The sequence below is a fragment of the Amblyomma maculatum genome, chromosome 11, assembly GCF_055883805.1.
Source record: "Amblyomma maculatum isolate TAMU_Amacu chromosome 11, ASM5588380v1, whole genome shotgun sequence".
Taxonomy (NCBI): Eukaryota; Metazoa; Arthropoda; class Arachnida; order Ixodida; family Ixodidae; genus Amblyomma; species Amblyomma maculatum.
Window position 1 is genome coordinate 36,738,204 of NC_139354.1, and position 19,724 is coordinate 36,757,927.

A 19,724-nucleotide genomic window follows, 5' to 3' on the forward strand; every position below is an offset into this window, starting at 1 on the left:
ATGCAAACGGTTAGGTAAACGTAAGGCAATATGTAAACGTAAGTGTTCACGTATTGGCTTTCTGCATAAGATCGCGTTTTGTTGCTATTGCAGCAGATGCCTATACGAACATGCGTTGGCTACCTTTAATTTTCTTCACGAGGAACTGTTGGATATTCATCAAAATTTTGTGAATTTCAGCTCAGATTTATACGGTGTTAAATGCAACGGTATTAAACCTAATGTGCCTGAGCTTTAAAATGGCTTGCAGGAGTGTGGTGTACACATGAGGAGCGTAAGGTGATTACCACCATATCCAACGTGATCCTGATGCGGAACAGAGTATTCACAATAGGTAAAACTTGCGGTCTAGGCGGCTATCTAGGATCTGAAGCAGTGGCTAGTGCCGACCATCACGGGTAGTGTCCTTCAGCCTGTCGAAAATTGGCTCACTCATCAAATGCAGGAAATAAATGCTACGATTACGAAGCCGCAAAAACGCGGACGTAAAATTGTTCACCACGGTGAAACAAACTCTGAAGCAGAGAGCGCTGTCGAGCAACCTATTGCACATCCAACTGAGATTACCATGCCAACTTAGGCTCCCACGCAGGCCTCAGTGGTGATGACGTTACCACTTCGAAAATAAGGTCACGACGGGAGTCATCAGGCACGTAGCCAGGATTTTTTTCGCCGGGGGGGGGGGGGGGGGGGGGCAAGGACAATTTTGTTTTTATTAGAGTGGAGAGGGAGGGGGGGGGGGGTTGATCGTAGATAGTGTAAATGTGAGAAGTTTTTTTCCGGTGTGCATAGGAGGTATGCCCCTCGTTATATTGACTCACAGGGGTGGAGTTTCATACTCGGCAGTCGTTTAATACAACGTGGTCATATGTACAGTGGGATGAAAAAAACGCTCAGTAAAATAAGAAAACGTCAATTAAGAAACAGATATTCGGATTCTATTTCAAACATAATCGTACAAAACTGTTTTAACTGGCTTCAGTAACCCCGAAATAGAGGAAAACAAAAACAAGGAACAGCTCCTTTCAGTACAGCATTGCATGCACTTTCTTTAATACCGATCCCAGTTACACAGAGGCAGCTAGCTGGTACAAAGCATATACGCTCCGAGAAAACACGCTGGCTACAATGTAAAAAACGAATAAATACAGAACATTACACATATAACAGGAAATATTCGTCAGACATAAGGAACATGTTATCGGTATATACGCTGCTACAATAAGCACTACTACATATTTATGTGAGTGGTTCCTTGGTTTATTGTTTTGTTGTGTGGAGTTTAACGTCCCAAAGCGACTAAGGCTATGAGAGACGCTGTAGTGGAGGACGCTGGAAATTTCGAGCACCTGGGTTCTTTACCCTGCACTGACATCGCACAGCACACGGGCGCCTTGCTTTTCGCCTCCATTGAAAAGGGGGCCGAGGGAAATCACAAGAAAGCGCTATATGTGACGGTGCTTTTCTTAGCTAATTGTACGTTTGGTTTGGATTACAATATAATTTCTGTCACTTCGTAATCCTAATTAGACTTCATTTCGCCATACATTCTTAAATAATTCCGTCGATGCTAATGGCGCCCAATGAATTGACATCAAGGCCAACCCGATAAGGCGTTCCTAACCTATTCGGTTCCGATGGTATGTTTTAACTCTCTTCAACTTGGAAAAACTGCGTTCTGCAGCGAGTTTAGTCACTGGCAGCGTTGCAAAAATCTTGAGAAGTAATTGAACGTCCAGAAATAGCATCTTGTCGCTGTTCATTAAAGCATCAGTGGCGAAACGCGGTGTTTGCTCTATTCCTCTTCCTTCCCATTTTTCTTTCCACATCTGCCACTCTCTCCTTGGCGCAGTGATATGCCTCGCCTGTATGTCCTCAATACTCAACATAATATATGTCCCTATCTACTACTCAACATAATATATGTATGTCCTGAATGTAAAATTCAAAAGCCGGCTGCACGGACTCAAACTTCTCTTCAGAGGCATGTCCTAGCAGAACAAACTTGCAAGCTACGTGAAGTTTCCCTGTGCTTTTCAAAGCGGCGTTCCAGAGAAGCTATGAGATCGTCCATGTTAGGAACCGTCGCTCACCTATATATATCATTCCTCATTCGAAGAGGAAGAGTAATCAGCCCCATGATTTTGAATCCAAACCTCTCGCTGCATTTCAGACTTTGCGCCAAAATTATCCACTGTGTTTTCACACACAGAATATTTTGTGAAACTCTTCCTCAGAGTTAGCCATTTATTTCAGCCTCATCACGAGATCTGCCTAGTCTAACGCGACGTTCATGTCAATAGACATGCTCTGGAAATACTCTGACAAGTGATGCGTGAAGCTTAAGAAAGTGTGAGACACTTTTAGACATATCAGGAAGTTAAATAGCATACTCAATGGTGGAAAGCAGACGCGGTAGAAGCGCTTGTTGCGTCGCGGGAGGCTTCCATGAGCTCTGCTGGTACAGCGACTATTTAGGGGAACGGCTTACTAAACATTGAGACCACCTTGTGGCGTTCCACCCATCTTGTTTCACAATAAGGTTGTAAGTAGCAAAAGGATTTCGAGGCGCTTTCAAGATGCCTCTTCAGGACCGCAGTTCTTTTTGGCGATCCCCTGAAGAAAGCACAAACTTACCTGATCATTCCGAAGGCAGGTTGAATGCCTAATCTTCGAAGCGTCGCTTAGGCAGAGCTTGAGGGAATGCGATGAACAGTGCATGTACAGCTCATTTGGGAACTCCTTGCGAATGATCTCCTGTGCGCCATCGAATGACACACCCATCACTGCCGCACAGTCGTTAATCTTGGCCTCGCGTGTACGCCGGCTGCAGGATAAGATTCACAAGCTCACTTTTCAGCGTGTGAGCTAAGCGGCACTGACAACTCCCACAGCTACAAAGGGCAAGAAATACACTTGAATAGACGAAGTGCTGGGGTCAACGTATCGCACGCACAAGGAAAATTGTTCTGTTGGAGAAATATCCGGTGTGTCCTCTGCTAATACTTGTTCACATCTTAGACTATTTTGTCCAAGGTTACTTTCCTAGTAAATGCAATGATCTCATTTTGGATAAGTGGACTTGAGTACAGAGCGTTGTTTATAGTTTGAATGTGTTCAGCCAACACGGTGTCCCCTGCATTTGATCGGTTGCGTAGAAACGCCCTAACGTTACCGTCGTTTTTCGTTGGTTCTTTAAGAGTAAGGCGACTTTCTTTGTCACCCCTGAGAGTGAGGTCTTTTCTTTCACACAATAGGACAGTCTCGACAATCGCGCGCAGTGTTTTTCTTGCTGCCCTCAAGCAAGTCCTTCGGGTGCTTGTTTAGCTGCAAGTGGATGCACTCCACTTTGCCGCTCATCAAGTCGAGGAACTCTGCGCGTCAAGAGTCACCCTCTTGTGGTAATCTCCCCGCGAATGGGTTTCAAAACTCTCTATGAAATGCTTACATTCTCTAAATGGGGTGGTCACGAGACTTTTGCATGCTTGGTGAGCGCCTTCGAGGGGCGCAATCCTTCTTGGACAACATGCATGTGCAGTGGGCAAGCCACAGCCGCGATCTCAACACCGCCGAAAATGTTTGGGGCATGATGAAGGTAATGTTTTCCAGGTGTATGCTTCAGTTCCACCACTTCGGTCCTGCTCTGGGTCGCAATTCAAAAGGAGTGGCAGCTTCTGCAGGCAGACATATAGCCGATGGCGGGCTTTATCAATCACTGCCGGAGAGCATGGAGGCAGTGAAGAGTGCTCGTGGTGGAGCCACTGGCTTATATATTGTCACGTGGTGGTGACCAGGGTCGATGACACAAATGAAGAGTCTGTGATTGCACTGAAGAAACTTTATTGGGCTGACTTGCGCCCGCAAAAGAACTAAGCAACTCGGCGGCGGCGATAGCAACAAACGTGCTCGTCGATCGTCGAACAAAGAATGCCCGTCGGACTCATCAACGCTCAATTTAAAGGCTGCTCAGAACAATCTAGATAACGTCGCATTAGACGATCTCGGATTTTATCGGAGAAGCAGGGCCTGGCTCTGCGTTCAACGCCAAAGGCAGGCAGGACCGTGGGATCCAAGCCACTATGGTTTCTGCGGCCGCAGAAACAATAACCAACCCAACCAGAACTAGGAATTAGAGTTTAGCGCAACGGTTTTAAAAACGTGAACCTCTTTTCATGAAAATAAGAATTAACAATAACATCTTCATTAGTCAACTGCTTGCTCATGAGTTTTTGGGGGCCTATATGCCGGGCCCGCCTACTTGGCGGGCCGGGACGGGCCGGTTAGGTCACAGTTTCCTCAGGCTCGAGCCGGTCCCGGGTTTGTATCGGAGAAACCGGGTCTGGCTCTGTGGCACCGTAAAAGGCAGGCGGGCCTGGGCAGATATTAATGGTCTGTGCAGTGCTCTAGCGGGTCCTGAGGCATCGGAATAAGCAGAGAGCTTTGTTCCGCGTTCTGTGTAGAGAGCGGGTTCTGGTGCTTCTCCATGGCTTTAAATCGTTTCAGCAAGAACCGAATGATCACGCGTCCAGAGGTCACCAGCGGTAGAGCGCCATCTGGAAACAGGGCCCGGACTAGTCAAATCTGGGCTGAACCAAAGGTGCTACTTTTATTGCGAAAGGAATGCTACGCCAGCTTTCGGCCCATCGTGTAGTCGGTAGCCGAAATCAAGAATGATAGTAGAAGAGGAAGATTAAGAAGACGAAGCCGAAGACGATGAAGATGAAGAGGAAGAAGAAGAACGTCCAGTCACCCGCAGGTAATGCTTTCGCTCCATGTTCGGTTCAGCAGCGTTGAACCCTTCTAATTTTTTTTTTCTGCTTGCGTGCACCTACCTCGGAGCCTGAACGCCCACGGCCCATGTCACTTCTTTTTCCACCACTATCATCGTCCAGAAAGGGCGCTGCTACACAGGTAATGGTTTTTTGCCTTAAGAAAGCTGAAGAAGAAACTTATGCGACTGCTCTTTTACCACGAGTGCGCATCAGTCAAGCAGAGCTAAAATTGGGGTTACACGACGCAGAAATCAATACTGCCTGTGATCGTTCCGAAAGGCGCCGCACAGCCTTGTTTTCAGATTGTTACATAAGTGCGCGCGCCCCCTGTCGGTTCTCCCCAGGCGGCTTTAAAACGGCCTATGCGAACCGCGCTGCGCTCTTCACCCCTCCCTATTCTAGCTTCTAGTAATTAGCGCATTTTCGCGCATGCACACACTAAAAGATAGCATGTCGGTAGATGCCTACGTGTGTCTGACAAAAACTCTCGGCCATAATTGTTATTGTTGTTGTGCCCTAAGATAATGGCACATACCCACATGGGGGGGGGGGGGGGGGGGGAGGGAGGGGGGATTGGCCACACGTGAAACCAGTATTCTAGCTCCTTGATGTAATTGTTTCCTTTTCTTCATCACTGTCACAATATTTATTGCGAATACCTTCGCCGTTGCTCATTTCACCATTTCGAATTTAAGATACCACCCGTCTAAATGTTTTGTTGCCTGCGTCATTTCCGCAGTTACAGTCATCATCAATAAATATTTGATGTGACCAACCATCCCTGTGCCCTGATAGAAGAAGAAGGTTTCGCCTGTTTACAGGTCTTTACACGACACTATCATGAACCGTGCCTCGACTCAGACAACGCCCGTACGCCTTCTCCGAAATGGAAACAGGCTGCCGAGTTCCATTAAAAAGAGCACAGCAAGGCCTGATGGTAAGAGGACCAGCACTGTCCTTACACTTGCCGCCACTGTCTATTCCCATGTCGCCGTCCGGTGCTGCTACGAGTAGATTCTAAAATGTTTTCACTTTCTCACCATCTAAACCGTGGGTCGCTCCCGGTTTCCTTCAGAATTCTGACTACGTAAACCAATAACAGCTTAAATATTGCCGCAGGCGTAATCTCAGCCGCTTGCCGCTTGCTTTGGCAGAGTCGCTAAATCGCGTATATGCGCTTTGCTATTGGCTTATCTTAATTATTGATTCACTTTAGCCAAATATGCCCACCAGCATAGATTACCAAGATACAATGTTAGGTGAAAGGCCACCCACCATAATTATATAATGTATTTCTTTACCCACGCCGTTCGAAGATAGATACTTGGCGTTCAGACAGGGTGTGATAACTCCTCATCAAAAGGTCCTGGAAGGTTGAGTTCTGATCTAACCCTATCCGCTCAAAGGTGACGCCTGAGTTCGCAGTTCCCGCCATCTCGATGATTTCATATGGTCTCGTGACGTCACGTAATCCGATGGCCAATCAGTGCATCGCTGTATGCCACCTTCTACCACCCGCCAGGTCCAAACCCGGGAGTTTTCGCTCACAACTCCCATGCCGAAACTCCACGCCGATACTCTTAGACTGGGATTTTAATGGATTTATGCCAAGAAACATTTCGTGGGCGGAGGTCACTTAGTCATTATTGGCTGCCAGTCATTTGTCACTATCTCTAGCCTACCTCTCGCCCACGTTTAACAGCATCCATACCAATCAGAGTGTTCTTATGTAACCCTGGAAACAGATGCAGAGGAAAGGTTTTTCTTTTTAAGCTTTTAGAGTATCTGACAGACATCTTACATATTTGAATGCATTATGTAGCAAGCTCCGTGAGCAAAAAAGCGGTCATCTGCGCGTCGAAGCTAGTGTCATACATGGATGCGACCACAGGATTCTTAGGACCACAGGAACCTAAGAATTGAAATTTATAAAGCGTGTTTCTGGTGTATGATAATGAGCTTTGAAAGGAAATGATACCAGGTGTCAAAGATGCCTAGAAAAGAATGAGTCGTTTTCATTACTCAGCTGGATAACTGAATGAAAGCTTGGTATTTGCAGTTCAAGGAGCGCCTTTATGCTTTTTCGGAACGAATTCCGGACCTTCTGTAGGGTGGTAGTCACTACAAAATTAATATCCTTATTTAAATACGTTGGCTGTCATTGCCTTGGCTGAAATGGTTTTCTAAATTATTTCCTGACGCCGCGTGAATCTTTCGGTAACAGGCAACAGACAGTGGACCGTCGCAATATATCTTGATTCGCATTAGCCAAAACAGAGGAGTCTTGGAAAGCGGCTACTCAGTTCATGAAACTTCGCTCTTCATGTCAAACATTGGCCAGCGATATAAAGTGTGCCTTACACTGTCGTATTCGGTAAATTGTTAGCGCGAGAAAGTACTCAAACATTCGCTATTACATTATGGCGTCGCAGCACTGGCAGACGAGGACAAAAGGACGAGACATACACACACAACAGCGCTCAGCTTTCAACTTTTCACAATGCTTGATAACTACCAACTAGCCCCGCAACATATCGTGCATAAATTCACTCTATTACTTTTTGTACGCTTCTACTGCAGAGATCGAAGACACCGGGCAGGCAAGGGAAGTTTGCCACGAGTCTTGTGACGGACAAGCCGGCCAACATATCGATGGTAAGCTGCTGTCACAAATTTTCAGAAGCATGAACCTTTCATGAACTTAGCCTTAGCAACTGTGCAGTATCTCTTGAGTGCGGCTGTAGAATAAAATATCCTAGACACTGCGATTGTGTCGTTGAACATGTGTTGACCAGTCAGGATAACTCCCAAGATGCACAGGCAGTGTTCTGAATAATAGTATTTGGAGGTAACAAATGAGTCGGGTGGAAGTCTGCCCTAAAAGATATTTCCAACAGCCTGGCAGCCCGATCAATACCTCGAACTGGTTAATAAAAGCGCTGTTTGTTAAAATTTCCATACCCTTCACGCGCCATGCGATTACCTATGTCTGTTACCAGCCAAGAGGTACAGTACATGCTTCAGCCTGTTGTTGCAGTTATACTAAATGCTTCCTATGTGAGGTATGGGAATCATATATTGCATAAGTTCCAATTAGAGTGGCCAGCCGAAACCTATGTTTAAATAGCCAAGATCAAAGTGAATTTGGTTGGCAGGAATGTTCACTTTCATTGCAACAAGGGAGTGGGCTGAAGAGCGGCGGGTGTGAGGGTTAGAGGCAATCGAGGGAGAGGAGCAGGAAACGTAATACTGTGAAACATGCAGGCACGTTTATTAATGCGAAGGCATTACTTCGCTATGCTCACAGATTTGTGTCCGCAGACCGCGTCCGCAGAGCATGTCCGCAAAATCATGTCCGCAGCAGTTGTGAGTAATTGAGAAGTGATAGAGGTTAATGAGTGGTGTCAATCAATAGAAGGTGACGTAATGTGTTCTTAGGTGAATACGATAATTATGTAATTCATTAGAAAAAAATGTACAAGTAAAGGCGAAAATGACGTCAAGAATGTGACGTCACGCAACCGGAAGTAGAGATAAAAAGGGCATAGGAAGAGACTTACGCGCATTATGAATGTACCAAAGAAGCAATTAGGAGCAAATAGAAGCAATGAAAAGTAAATAGATGTAAATAAAAGCACCTAGAAGCAACCAGAAGCAACCAATAGCAGCATCCGTGCTTTCGCATTACTCCAATGCAGATTCTGCAGTACTTTTTATTTTTTTTTTGACCATATATTATGTTTGAATCCCTTTCGTTTCACGAACCATCTCCGGTGTTGGAAAGTACCGTTCCATGTAATGTGGCTTTGGCGTCATCACCATGTCGTCTACTCGGGATTTTCGCGACAGAAAGCAGGACGCCGATGTGGCAATGCTGGATTTTCCGCTGATTGACACTTTAAGTTCTCGCCTTTAAATAGGCCGGTACACCTCCAGCTGCCATACTTTAACTGAATTTGATATGCATTGTTCTGCATGTCAACCGTAATATTCAAACAAGAAAATGTTATCTATCAGTTTAACGTTATACATGGTGCCAAAAAGGGGAAATTTTTGCATTGTCTTTACGATAGTGCTGAGAAATCAAGTCCGACAAGCTGATCGCCTATAATGAGAAAGAATGAACAGCCCATGGCAGCATGGAATTAATGCAGTGTAATTCTTGCCCCTTTAAAGCATATATGTACAGTCTTTGTCAGAAGTATACGGCCCAAGAGGTTCACTTCTAAGCACTGTAACGCGGCTGCTGGCAGCAATACTGGAATATGAATGTGAGCTAGAGGAGAAAGAGGGCGAGATTTCTCAAGTACAAGATTTCGAGCGCTAGAGTTGCTTTACGAGCCTCGCTACTGTGCTTAGAACAGAACGCCATGGCTGTATACTTTCGGCAAAGACTGTAGATTCGCCTCATAATATTGTAACAATAGGAAAGAAAAATCCTCTGGTGTAGCGCAGTAGTTACGGCGCTCGACTACCGTTATGCGGGATCGAATCCCGGCCTCGGCGGCCGCTATTCGATGGAGGCGAAGAGCATGACTGTGATGTCAGTGCACGTTAAAGAACCCTAGGTTGTCGCAACTTCCGGAGTCCTCCACTACGGCGTCTCTCATAGCTTGAGTCGCTTTGGGACGTTAAGCCCTACAAGCAAACAACCAAGATTATAAAGTAAAAATAGGAATGTATGTAGCAAGTGGCTTAAGTGTTTTGACATTTTCCACCTTACACTGTAAGAATATATCGTCTCTGACATGTCGCTCTCTGCCTGCAGTGCCAAATGGTTCGCCCCTCTCAGTGCCACCACCAGAACGAGCGCCGAAGCACTCGGGGTCCCCTGAGTCACATTTGTCACCACGGCAAGGCATTTTCGAAAGTAACAGCACCTCTTTCCACAAGTATCAGCGTACTCAAATCAAGGAGGAGCGCTATGAGGATATAAGCTTGCGTGTAACTGTGTGCGTTCAACGGGGATCGAGGTCTGCTCTCAGAGCCAAACGCCTCGCCTCTAGCTCGGGCCAAGACGGCGCAGGATCAGGCAGCAGCATCCGTGCGATCTGGCGTGGCGTCGTAGTCTCTGCGCTGCCCGTCGCGATGGGAGGGGGAGGAGGGGCTACCCAGCGTACTATGCCATTTCTTCTTACCCCGTCATCTCCACACCAGCTCCAGGGGAAGGACGCCAAGTGGCGAAGGGTGAGAGCTCCCTGTGATAGAGAGAGGGGATGTTTGCCGCGTCGTGCGGCAGAGGGAAATGTTGAATGCTCCCCTCCGGGAAGGGGAATGCTCCAGCCGCCGATCACGAATAGTATGTCCCTTGGTATTCGAGGTCGCAGCATGGGATGCGTCAAGTTGATCATCCTCTGATCTTCATGCATCTCCATTTGGCCCAGAAGACCGTGTACTGGTTCCAGGACAGCACGTCAGTCAACATCATCGAGCATGTGATGCGGAAACACCTCTTGTTGGGGGTACGACACCTTACAGAGCCGGAATCTTATAGCGCTTAAGAGGCTTGGTAGAAAACGATATCTGTTGGGAGAGTCTGCTGAGGTCCATTTTGTAGCTGCCACAAACGCCTTGCCTTCATCAGAGAGGTTGAGCTCTTCAGAGCTTAGAAGCGCCTTTAGATCATATTACGGTGTTGATTTCCCGAACCCTCCCTCAATCGCGACCTTCACCCGCACGCCATTTCCCCTTTGGAGTCGCACGGCTGGCCTCTCAAGCAGGTCCATGGCGCAGGACAGGATTCAGGACCAGGGGCTGGTAGGCTCTGCCTTTGGCGCACTGTCACAGCGAAGATGGATGATGTAACATCCTCGTGCTGCAGAAATCCCCGCCACTGCTGTCACGGGAAGGATGATGGGGCGAAGTCCGCTGGCCACCACCAGTCCGCCACCACAGAGCGCTGCTCTCCGAGGGCTGCGCCGCTGCCCTGTAGGTCGTAAATCAGCGTAGCAGGCTTCGCCCCTTTTTGCACCAGGCGTTTTGAGGAGCTCCGTGTACAGGAATCACGCGGGCTGGCGTATTTAGACGGGCCGGGTTATTTGCACGACACCTCTCGCAAGATTCGGCTTGGCTGTCGGCAGTGTTGACATCCGGCGAGCTCGCCGATTTGGAATGTTGTGCCTCCGGTTACGAAGACCTCATCGCGTTAGAACCGCCTATGAGCGAACTCACGCTTCTACCGTTTTTCTGTCATCAGCTCGAGCTACATAGGCAGCCGACGCTGCCGGCGAGCTGTGTGCATGGTCTTACGCTCGGAGAACGCCTCCCCTTTCAGCGATCTCACAGGCTAAGGCATTCTAAGGCGATTCGGACATAGCAGCTGTATGTATGATCTCACATGCGCGACTTTAAACAATACTTCAACGATTTCGCTGGCTGTGGGTGCTACAGAGCCGTTATTTGCATTACCTCCGGTGCGCGACATTTTCCCTTTGTCGCAGCGAGTGCGCTGGCTTCGGGTATTGCAGTGATGCCCGTAGAGACCTCTTTGTATTGCTAGCCTCCGCGCCGTCAGCGGATGCAGTTTCCGCTTCCACAGCCCATTTCTTGGAAACGTGCTCTTGGCATGGGTTCGCCGATTCGGCCCTACCGAGAGTCTTTCAGCTTGCAGCCGCAAAATCATCTCAACAATCTAGAACGTTCCCGCCCACCTGCATGTGCGCACGGTCCGTCAGATATCGCAGTCAGATCGCTGAGTGTGTGAGTTATGTTTGAGGACCATGCCAATTCTCTATGAGTGTCAACGTCTCTGTACGAGCAGTAACGGCGAGCAGTATGGCTTGCAGTTTCCTCATCGCAGCTAGGGTTCGCCTTCCCAATGACACCAGCCGAGCTCTCGCGAAATTGACTTGCCTAGTCTTCGACATCTGCCGGGACTCATCAGCGAATTAGCAGTGAGGGGAAAGATAGAATAATTGAGGATCTCGCTGCACTGAGGTCGTCTTCCTTAATCAAGGAAGACGACCTCAGTGCAAAAGCAATGCACAATACCTTCAGAGATATCCTCAATGAGTGCGCGGCAGAAGTATTCAGTAGGGTAGTTAGAGAGAATATCGGTAAATAATCCAAGCAGACGAAACATTTCATTCAGAGACGCCAATGCATGAAAGTCTCGAACCCAGCAGAGAGGTTAGAACTGGCAGAGCTACCAAAGTTAATGACTAGGTGCAAAATGTCCGACATAAGAAAGCATAAAATGAAAAACAAAAACGAGCTTCCTCTTAAGAACCGTGACTGCCTTAAAGCGACGGTGAAGAGTAAATTATCTATAGGCAAAAATCAGATGTATGCGCTAAGGGACAACGCGGGCAATGTCATCACTAATATGAACAAGATAGTAAAAGTACTAGCCGACGTTCTAAACTGACTTGTACAGTAGCCAAAGTAGTCAAGAGAATAATGAGATTAGCAGTTGTGAAGAACAATCAGCCGCTCCAGTACTAACTAAAGACGAGGATAAGCAACTTTGGGAGCTATAAAAAGGGGAAAGCAGCTCGCTAACTATAGATTTATTGACGGACGGGTGGATATCATCCTAAAAAAAAAAATGGCCACCCTGTATACGCAATGCCTGGTGACATCGACGGTACCGCGATCATGGAAGAACGCAAATATTATTTGAATTCATAAGAAAGGTAACGCAAAGGACGACTTTAAAAATTATAGATCAGTTAGCTTACTATCAGTAATGTACAAAGTATTATCGAGGTAATCGCTAATAAAATCAGGGAACCTCAAACTACTGTCGACCAAATAATGAAGCCGGTTTTTGAAAGGATGCTATAGTCTCTTCAGATCCGTACCATCATTGAAATGACATAAAAATGCTCGGAAAATAACCAAGTCCTATAAATGGCATTCATTGACTACGAAATAGCATTTGACTCAGTCGAAATTTCAGCAGTCACGAAGACATTGCGAAATCAGGGCGTAGGTGAGCCATATCCGAAAGTACTGGATGATATCTACATTGCCTGTACAACACACATAATTCTGCATAAAAGAAGCAATAAAATTTTCATAAGAAAAGGCGTTAGACAAAAAGACACGATCTTCTCATTACTGTTCACAGCTTGTTTAGTTGAATTATTCAGGGACTTATAATGGGAGCAGTTAGTGATAAGTGGTGATGCAGAATACACCAGTAATCTGCAGTTAGCTGATGACATTCCCTTGCTATGTGATTCGAGGTGATTTAGGAAGAATGATTGATGACCTAGACAGGAAAAGCAGAAAGGTAGACACACAATTCATATACAGAAAACAAAGGTCAACTAAGGTCAACCGTCTACGGAAAGAACAGCAGTTTAGAATAGGTAGCGGAACACTACAACTGGTAGGCGAATGTGTATACTTAGGATAGGTTGTAACCGCAGATCCGGAAGGATGTCTGAGGTAGGAAGCGCTCAGAGTGGATCAGAGAAATAATTCGAATTGATCACGTACCTTATTGCGGAAAACGAGAAATGGGCTTTGGCAGGTCATGTAGCGCGAGGAGAGGATAACCGATGGTCGCGAAGTATAACAATTAAATTAGATTCCAAGTGAAGGAAAGCGTAACAGGGGGAGGCAGAAAGTTAGGTGGGCGAATGAGGCTAAGTTGGCAGGAGTCAAGCGGATGCAGCTAGCTCAGGACCGGGTTAGTCGGAGTAATATGAAAGATGCCTTCCCCCTGCAGTGGGTATAATCTGGCTGCTGCTGTTGCTAATGATGATGATGATGAAAAAGTGCAGACGGCTTTTCATCCGCATGCATAAACGTAACAGCTTACGGTTACCATTTAGTCATATACAACTTACGTCTCCAGTAAATGCCACAAACAATTCTTCCGCTACAAAAAGTAGTCCTCTGTTTTCTGGACTACTTTATGTTTTCTGTCTGACTCAATAAAAAACTAACCACGAGGCCAAAATATGAACTAAAACATTCTAATGCCTCTCTCTTGTCTGATGTAGCTACATATCAAAAATGAATTTAGTGTACTGTTCATTGGAGCAACACATACGCTGCATACCATTGTCCACAGTGGCTACCGTTTTATTTTTCATTAATTTGCATCCTATTGTGAAGCGGCTACGGTCGAGTGTAGGCAGCGGTTCTTGTGCTCAAGCAGTACAGGTCAGCAAGGTCTCGAGGATTCGTGTTGCGCACTCAGCACACAGCGGCGAGAAAAAAATGAAAAACACAAAGAAAACAGAACCACCGCCTTCTTTTGTCTTTAGAAGAGTAATATGCGCGAGCCTGCAGCATGTCGATGAGATTAGCATGCAACAGAAATGCCCCGAATCCGCAGTTGCATCCAGCCGCAGCCCCTTTTGGTGGAAGGCGGCGCTGGTTGTAGCTGCCGTGTGCTCTGTGGCAGGGGCGTTGGTCGTGTTCACCCTGTGGCACACATTCCATGCGGTCCATGCAGACTACGCTTGCTCAACTGCTGCTTGTGAAGAGGTAAGCGCGTCCATAATTCTTAGCTCTAGCCTGCTTGCTGGCGTTTAAAATATTTAAAATAAGTATTAAATATATTTTAAAATATAATACTACAATAAGCATTGACAAGATATCTTGTAGCGCAAGAAACACCGACGAAAAACTGCTGTTATATCTTCCAATCGCCTTTCTCTCAACAGTTAACTATGATGGCAACATGATTCTTGTCGGAGACAGCAATGGGACGCGATTATTTTCGTCATTCGCATAGTTGCTTTGAAATGTGTAACGAAAATTAATGGGCAAAATTTCATTCTATTTTTCTGCCAAACATATGTCGACATAGTGACTAGGAACGTTTGTTGTTGGCAGCTGAAATTTAAAACATATTTTTATTCGCCCTTTAATGTCAAGATTAGTGAACTGCTACTGTAATAATGCTTGGGCCTTGACATTGAACGGCCTCCCCTATTGAATTTGATATCTTCAAAGCCTATATCTTGCTTTTGCACCTCTAGTGTCGGCAGCTATATATAAAATAATCTTTCATAAGTGCAGGTTTCAAAGTGAGACTGACAATAACCAGCTGAAAACGACCGGACACAAGAAGAAAACGCATGACAAAGCTTTACTGACAACTAGATTTTTATGCACAGAAATGTTCATCTTATACTTCCTTGCTGGGAAAAACAACAAAAGTAAAATAAAACCAAAAGTGCAACTCCTTATACTGAACGATGATGAAAAACCGCCAACCGCCTCGACGTGGTACAGTCGCGTAGTTAGGTAAATTAACATCACTTCCGCATAAATATTCGGTTTCTTTGTCATCTGGCGTTGCAGACGTGTCACTTATGCAATGGTCTGCGTCGTATGGCCAATACAGAAGGCATTTAAAATCGTACATACGGATCGTTTTTCGCTGTTTACTATGAATGACTACCAACTTTTCTTAGTCACGGCAATAATTAAATAAAACGTCTACAAAATAATGACAGCTATGGCGTAACAACAACATCAAGGCGGCACTATACTGTGGGATTTTTTTTTCCTTACCATGTGAGGCAACCGGGAGCTTAGCGATAAAAAGCTGTTAGCGGATCGGGGCCGGCAAGTCTATCAGCCTTGACGATGCAGCTAGTGTGTTCGCTTTGACATCTTACAGTTCTGAAAGTTGTAACAGAGAACAGTTTCATCGCTACGATACAGCCTGAGCTGTTGCCGTGATATACCTTTGCACCATCAGTCCCATAAATTTTAAGAAGGATGTTGGACCCATGAAAATTACGTAATCATCTGCATACCTATACATTACAGAGCAATTCAGACATGTTTTCTAGTGTTATTTATGCTTTAGAGTCTTGAAGGGAGAAATCAGTGTGACCTGGTGCAGCTCTCGAACCAGGGAGGTTTGCTTTCACCTTGATACGGCGCTGAGTTCGCTGTTTTAATAACGTCGACCGAAGATAGAGGAATAAAAAGAACAATAATAGCGATTCCACACACATCCTGCATTTCAATATACATCACGGCGTCTCCTCTGCCTGGGCCTGCCTGCTCCCTTTCTTGAAGCTGAGCAAAAAACGTCTTTTAAAACGCGACGCTCGCTTAAATACAGAACCTAACTTCAAAAGTTGCAGAATAGCGCCAGGTCCTGAGGCCCAGCTGGTCGGTCAAGCAAGCGTCTCTCTCCCAGGGGTTTCATACCACGCCCCTTCATCCTTCATCATCCTGACTCACTCTACTGTCATCACTCGTTCCCTCACCGCAGCGTCTCTAAACACAGAAATTTAGAACAAACGTGCTTTCAAATAATCAATCCACTTAGGTATCGGCTGGAATCCCCTCGAACCCTCGAGACCCTTCTATCCGCTCACGCCGCTTAACCAAGGTCACAAGGTGACTGTACGGCCACGTTCCATGCGCTGGGATGCGGGCGTGAGTGACTGTCACATCCACATGGTTCGCGTTAAGCGCCTAGCTCGTCGAAAACACCGTACGCGAACGTAACGAGTCTTATGGTCTTTGCCGTCCCATGCGATATATCTCTGCGCGTTAATTGAGCTCTAGAAGCGTTTTATTTCCGCTAATGTCTGTACAGGTAAACCGGCGACTCCTGGACTATGCGGACAACACGGTGCACCCATGCGACGACTTCTACTCGCACGTTTGCGGACACTGGCTCCGCCGAGATGACCATCCTTCAACCTTTATGCTAGACGCTGCCAGCATGTTCGTGGAGAAGCGGCACCACCTCCTGTCGGTTGGAGTCAAGTCAAGCGACCCAAACAACCATTTACTTGAGACGGCGCGAGCGTACTACGTATCCTGCCTGAAGTTCTTTGAAAATTCGGTTGACATCAAGAAGACAGTGCACGAAGTTGTCACTGTGAGTACATGCTGTTTTATGATTACTCATATGGGAGTTGTCATACGTCATGCATGTACTGTGTCTAGAGCATAATTGCACTTTAGTTGATAAATGTCATGTAGGATTACAGAAAATAGCAGGGAGGATACTAAACACAAAGAAACGAACACGCACTATAAAAGGCGAAGCAGACCATTACGCACAAGAGGCAGATTATTGTTTGTGCATTTTCTATTTGTGTTTCGTCCTCTCTCCGTTTCGCGCTGCAATATTGTATGAACGTATAAGCGAACCTGATAGGCTAGCATTTCACTGCTTTGTAACCTCCATTATACCTTGATGCCAATAGTTTAGAAAACAATTAGAGGTAGAGAAACAGAGGTCGTTGAAGTGTGGAGGAGGTGATGAAAAAAAAACATCGTGTTAACAGTTTACATAATCTGGTTATAGCGCAATGAGCTGAATAACCACTTTTCACTGAACTCTGGTAAGTGATAATATCACGTCGGAAGTGACCAGAAATAGGGTTCAGCTGCATGAGATGGTCAGCATACTAGTATTTCAAGTTCAAATATTTTGACGTTTTTTTTTCTGCAGACTATTTGCACCGTGAATCTAATTACAAAATTTTGAATATGGGCAGTCTTTAACAGAAGTAGAGCGGTGTGTCCTCATACTACATTATTAATGCAGGAGCTGGAAGTGCCACTCGAGAAGTGGTTGGAAGAAAACTCTTGGTTGGAGCTGTTCACGCAGGGCTTCAACTTGTCTTTCGTCAACCACTTCCACAACTTCTTGAAGATTAATCGTTACGTGACAGTTTCTGAGGGAATACACTTCGTCATCGAAAGAGGCCGTAGCTTCTATAAACAAATGGGTAAAGAAGACCCGTCTACGGAGACGACAGAGTACCTTCGGCGAGTCATTTATAGCATTGGCGAGCGTGCACCAAACGACACAGTCATCTATGAAGTTATAGAAATCGACAACGCGTGGAAAGGGCGCAAGGTCCCGAACGGGGTGCCCATCACACCAAACACAATCCAAGACCTTTCCTGTGGCCACTTCACTCCACATATTTGGATTACACACTTCGGTGAGCATGGCGGCAGCAGTAACACTGTGGTGAAGGCACCAGAATTCGGCTTGGTTTGCGCAGACTTGGAGTCAGCGCTCATTAATGCTACGTCCGTTGCGAGGTCAGTGTACCTGGTCGCTCTCTTGGTTGCCCACGTCTTGTCCTACGACTTCAAGCTAACAGCGTCTAGAACCAATGCAAATCTTCAAACTTCATGTCTGAACTCCGCGGTCATGGTATTCAAAGAGATGTGGCTGCACGCACTGTCTATGATCTTTTCCATCAAAAAGCCTGTCATAGAGAGGTTCAAGAACTATACCAGTTTTAAGACCATGCTGCGACGCGTTTTCAAGTCTCATAGCTGGATGGGGTTCACGGACAGGGAAGCAAGCCACCGCAAGATCGAGAATTTCACAATCGACATCTTCCCTAGCAGTGCTATGAGCTTGCTGGAACTCGAGTGCAGTCGCTTCGGCCGTAGGCGACTACTGGAGACTAATAGTTTCATCGAGAACTATGTGCAAGTTTATCAGCTGGAAAGCCACCCTGCCTGCTTCCCCAGATCTTCTGAGTCATTCATGCAGAAATACAAGAACTTCATGGGCACCGTGGTGTTGGTTGACAAGAGCAGGAAAGACATTCTGCTTCCGCAATTTTTGGGCACTGAACCAATCTACTACACGTCAGTCACCGAGGACTACATCAATATTGCAACGGTGACCACTATGGTTTTGCGAAGAGTAGCGCGGATGGCCAACGCCCGGTACGAAAATATCCCTGACCAAAATGACCTACATTATTCATGGAGCGAGAGGACCGTCCGCGCGTACCAGGATATCGCACACTGCCTCGCTGACCGCTACAAGATATCTGGCAGTCGATTGAGTGATGAAGAGCTCGACGACGCGTTCTCCGTGATGGACGCGATAGAGGCCGCTAGAGACACCAAGACAGATTTCGAAGCGAATGCTGGGAAAGAGGACGCCGGGCGTGTTCGGGCGACTGACGCACTATTCTTTAGGCGGGCGTGCTTGCCCCTCTGCGGATCTGTGAATGCGACACCAGGCCCCAACGACTTGAGCCACTCCGCGGCACACGCGGGCTGCAACTTTGGCGTCGCTAAGTTGCCCGAGTTCCACCGGGCTTTCTCCTGCACCAGCGGTCATCGAATGTCGCCCATTATAGAGTGCTTTAGGTGAACGTCATTTAAGGCTTTTGCTAAACTCCTACTTTTTAACGCTACTCATATTTTCTCTTTGAATATCGTCATTTGTCAAGTGTATTAGAGAAAGTGCTCCGTTGGCTTATACGAAACTCGCTCAATCCATGCAAAATATCGCGTAAGAATTGTGCGTCACGCATTTTTGCTGTTTTAATTGTCTAGCGCACATTATTTCTCGGAACGTTCAAAAGAATATTTAATAAATAAAGAACTGTAATTGATATTGCATGCCAACGCATTATCTGAATAATGTACATTTTTTATCTCCATGACCTCTCCTGTTGAAGTTGAGCTCATTTTTCGCATCATTGTTTTGGCAAACTTAGCCTCTATGAGAGATCCGTGTAACATTAAAACTTGTACGAGTGACTAAATGCATTACATGCTCCACTTTACGTACTGTTGGAGATGAACTTTCGGTTTCGAAAAAAGCATTGTCACTAACAGTAATGATAACTGAAAACCAAGACTGTTTGCATGAAGTCTTTATCAAAACCTGCGTATTCTCCTTGCACACTTGCAAGGATATAGCATCATTGTCTGCATTAATATATTCCATTTGTTACGCAATGTTTTTGTAATACGAATAAGACAGTATTGCGGCTGCAAGCAATAGCCAGAAGAAAAAAAACGTATACAAAGTTGATTCATTTGTAGAAAAATACGAAGAGCTGCTGCCAGAAAAAGAATTCTGTTAAAGCATGGTCTTGACCTGCAACTATGGTTGTTGATATTTGTATTTGTATTTTGTATTTGATATTTGTATTAAGTTTTGTTTTTATGTCATGGTTTCTGCAGGCTTAGTCATGTATCAAAACTGCGTTCTCTCTATATTTTGTGTCGATTATACGCGTATTT

At 45.9% G+C, this 19,724-nt stretch overlaps 1 protein-coding gene across 1 annotated transcript; it reads left to right on the top strand.

Moving 5' to 3' along the window:
* The first annotated feature begins 3,526 nt into the window (after window positions 1–3,526).
* LOC146173512 (uncharacterized) lies at window positions 3,527–19,246 on the top strand. Its single transcript, XM_084585211.1, has 5 exons — window positions 3,527–3,595; window positions 7,353–7,427; window positions 10,157–10,234; window positions 16,297–16,584; window positions 17,260–19,246. The coding sequence occupies exons 1-5, from the start codon at window positions 3,527–3,529 to the stop codon at window positions 18,841–18,843; spliced, it is 2,094 nt and encodes a 697-aa protein (XP_084441337.1). The 3' UTR covers window positions 18,844–19,246.
* The last annotated feature ends 478 nt before the right edge of the window (window positions 19,247–19,724 follow it).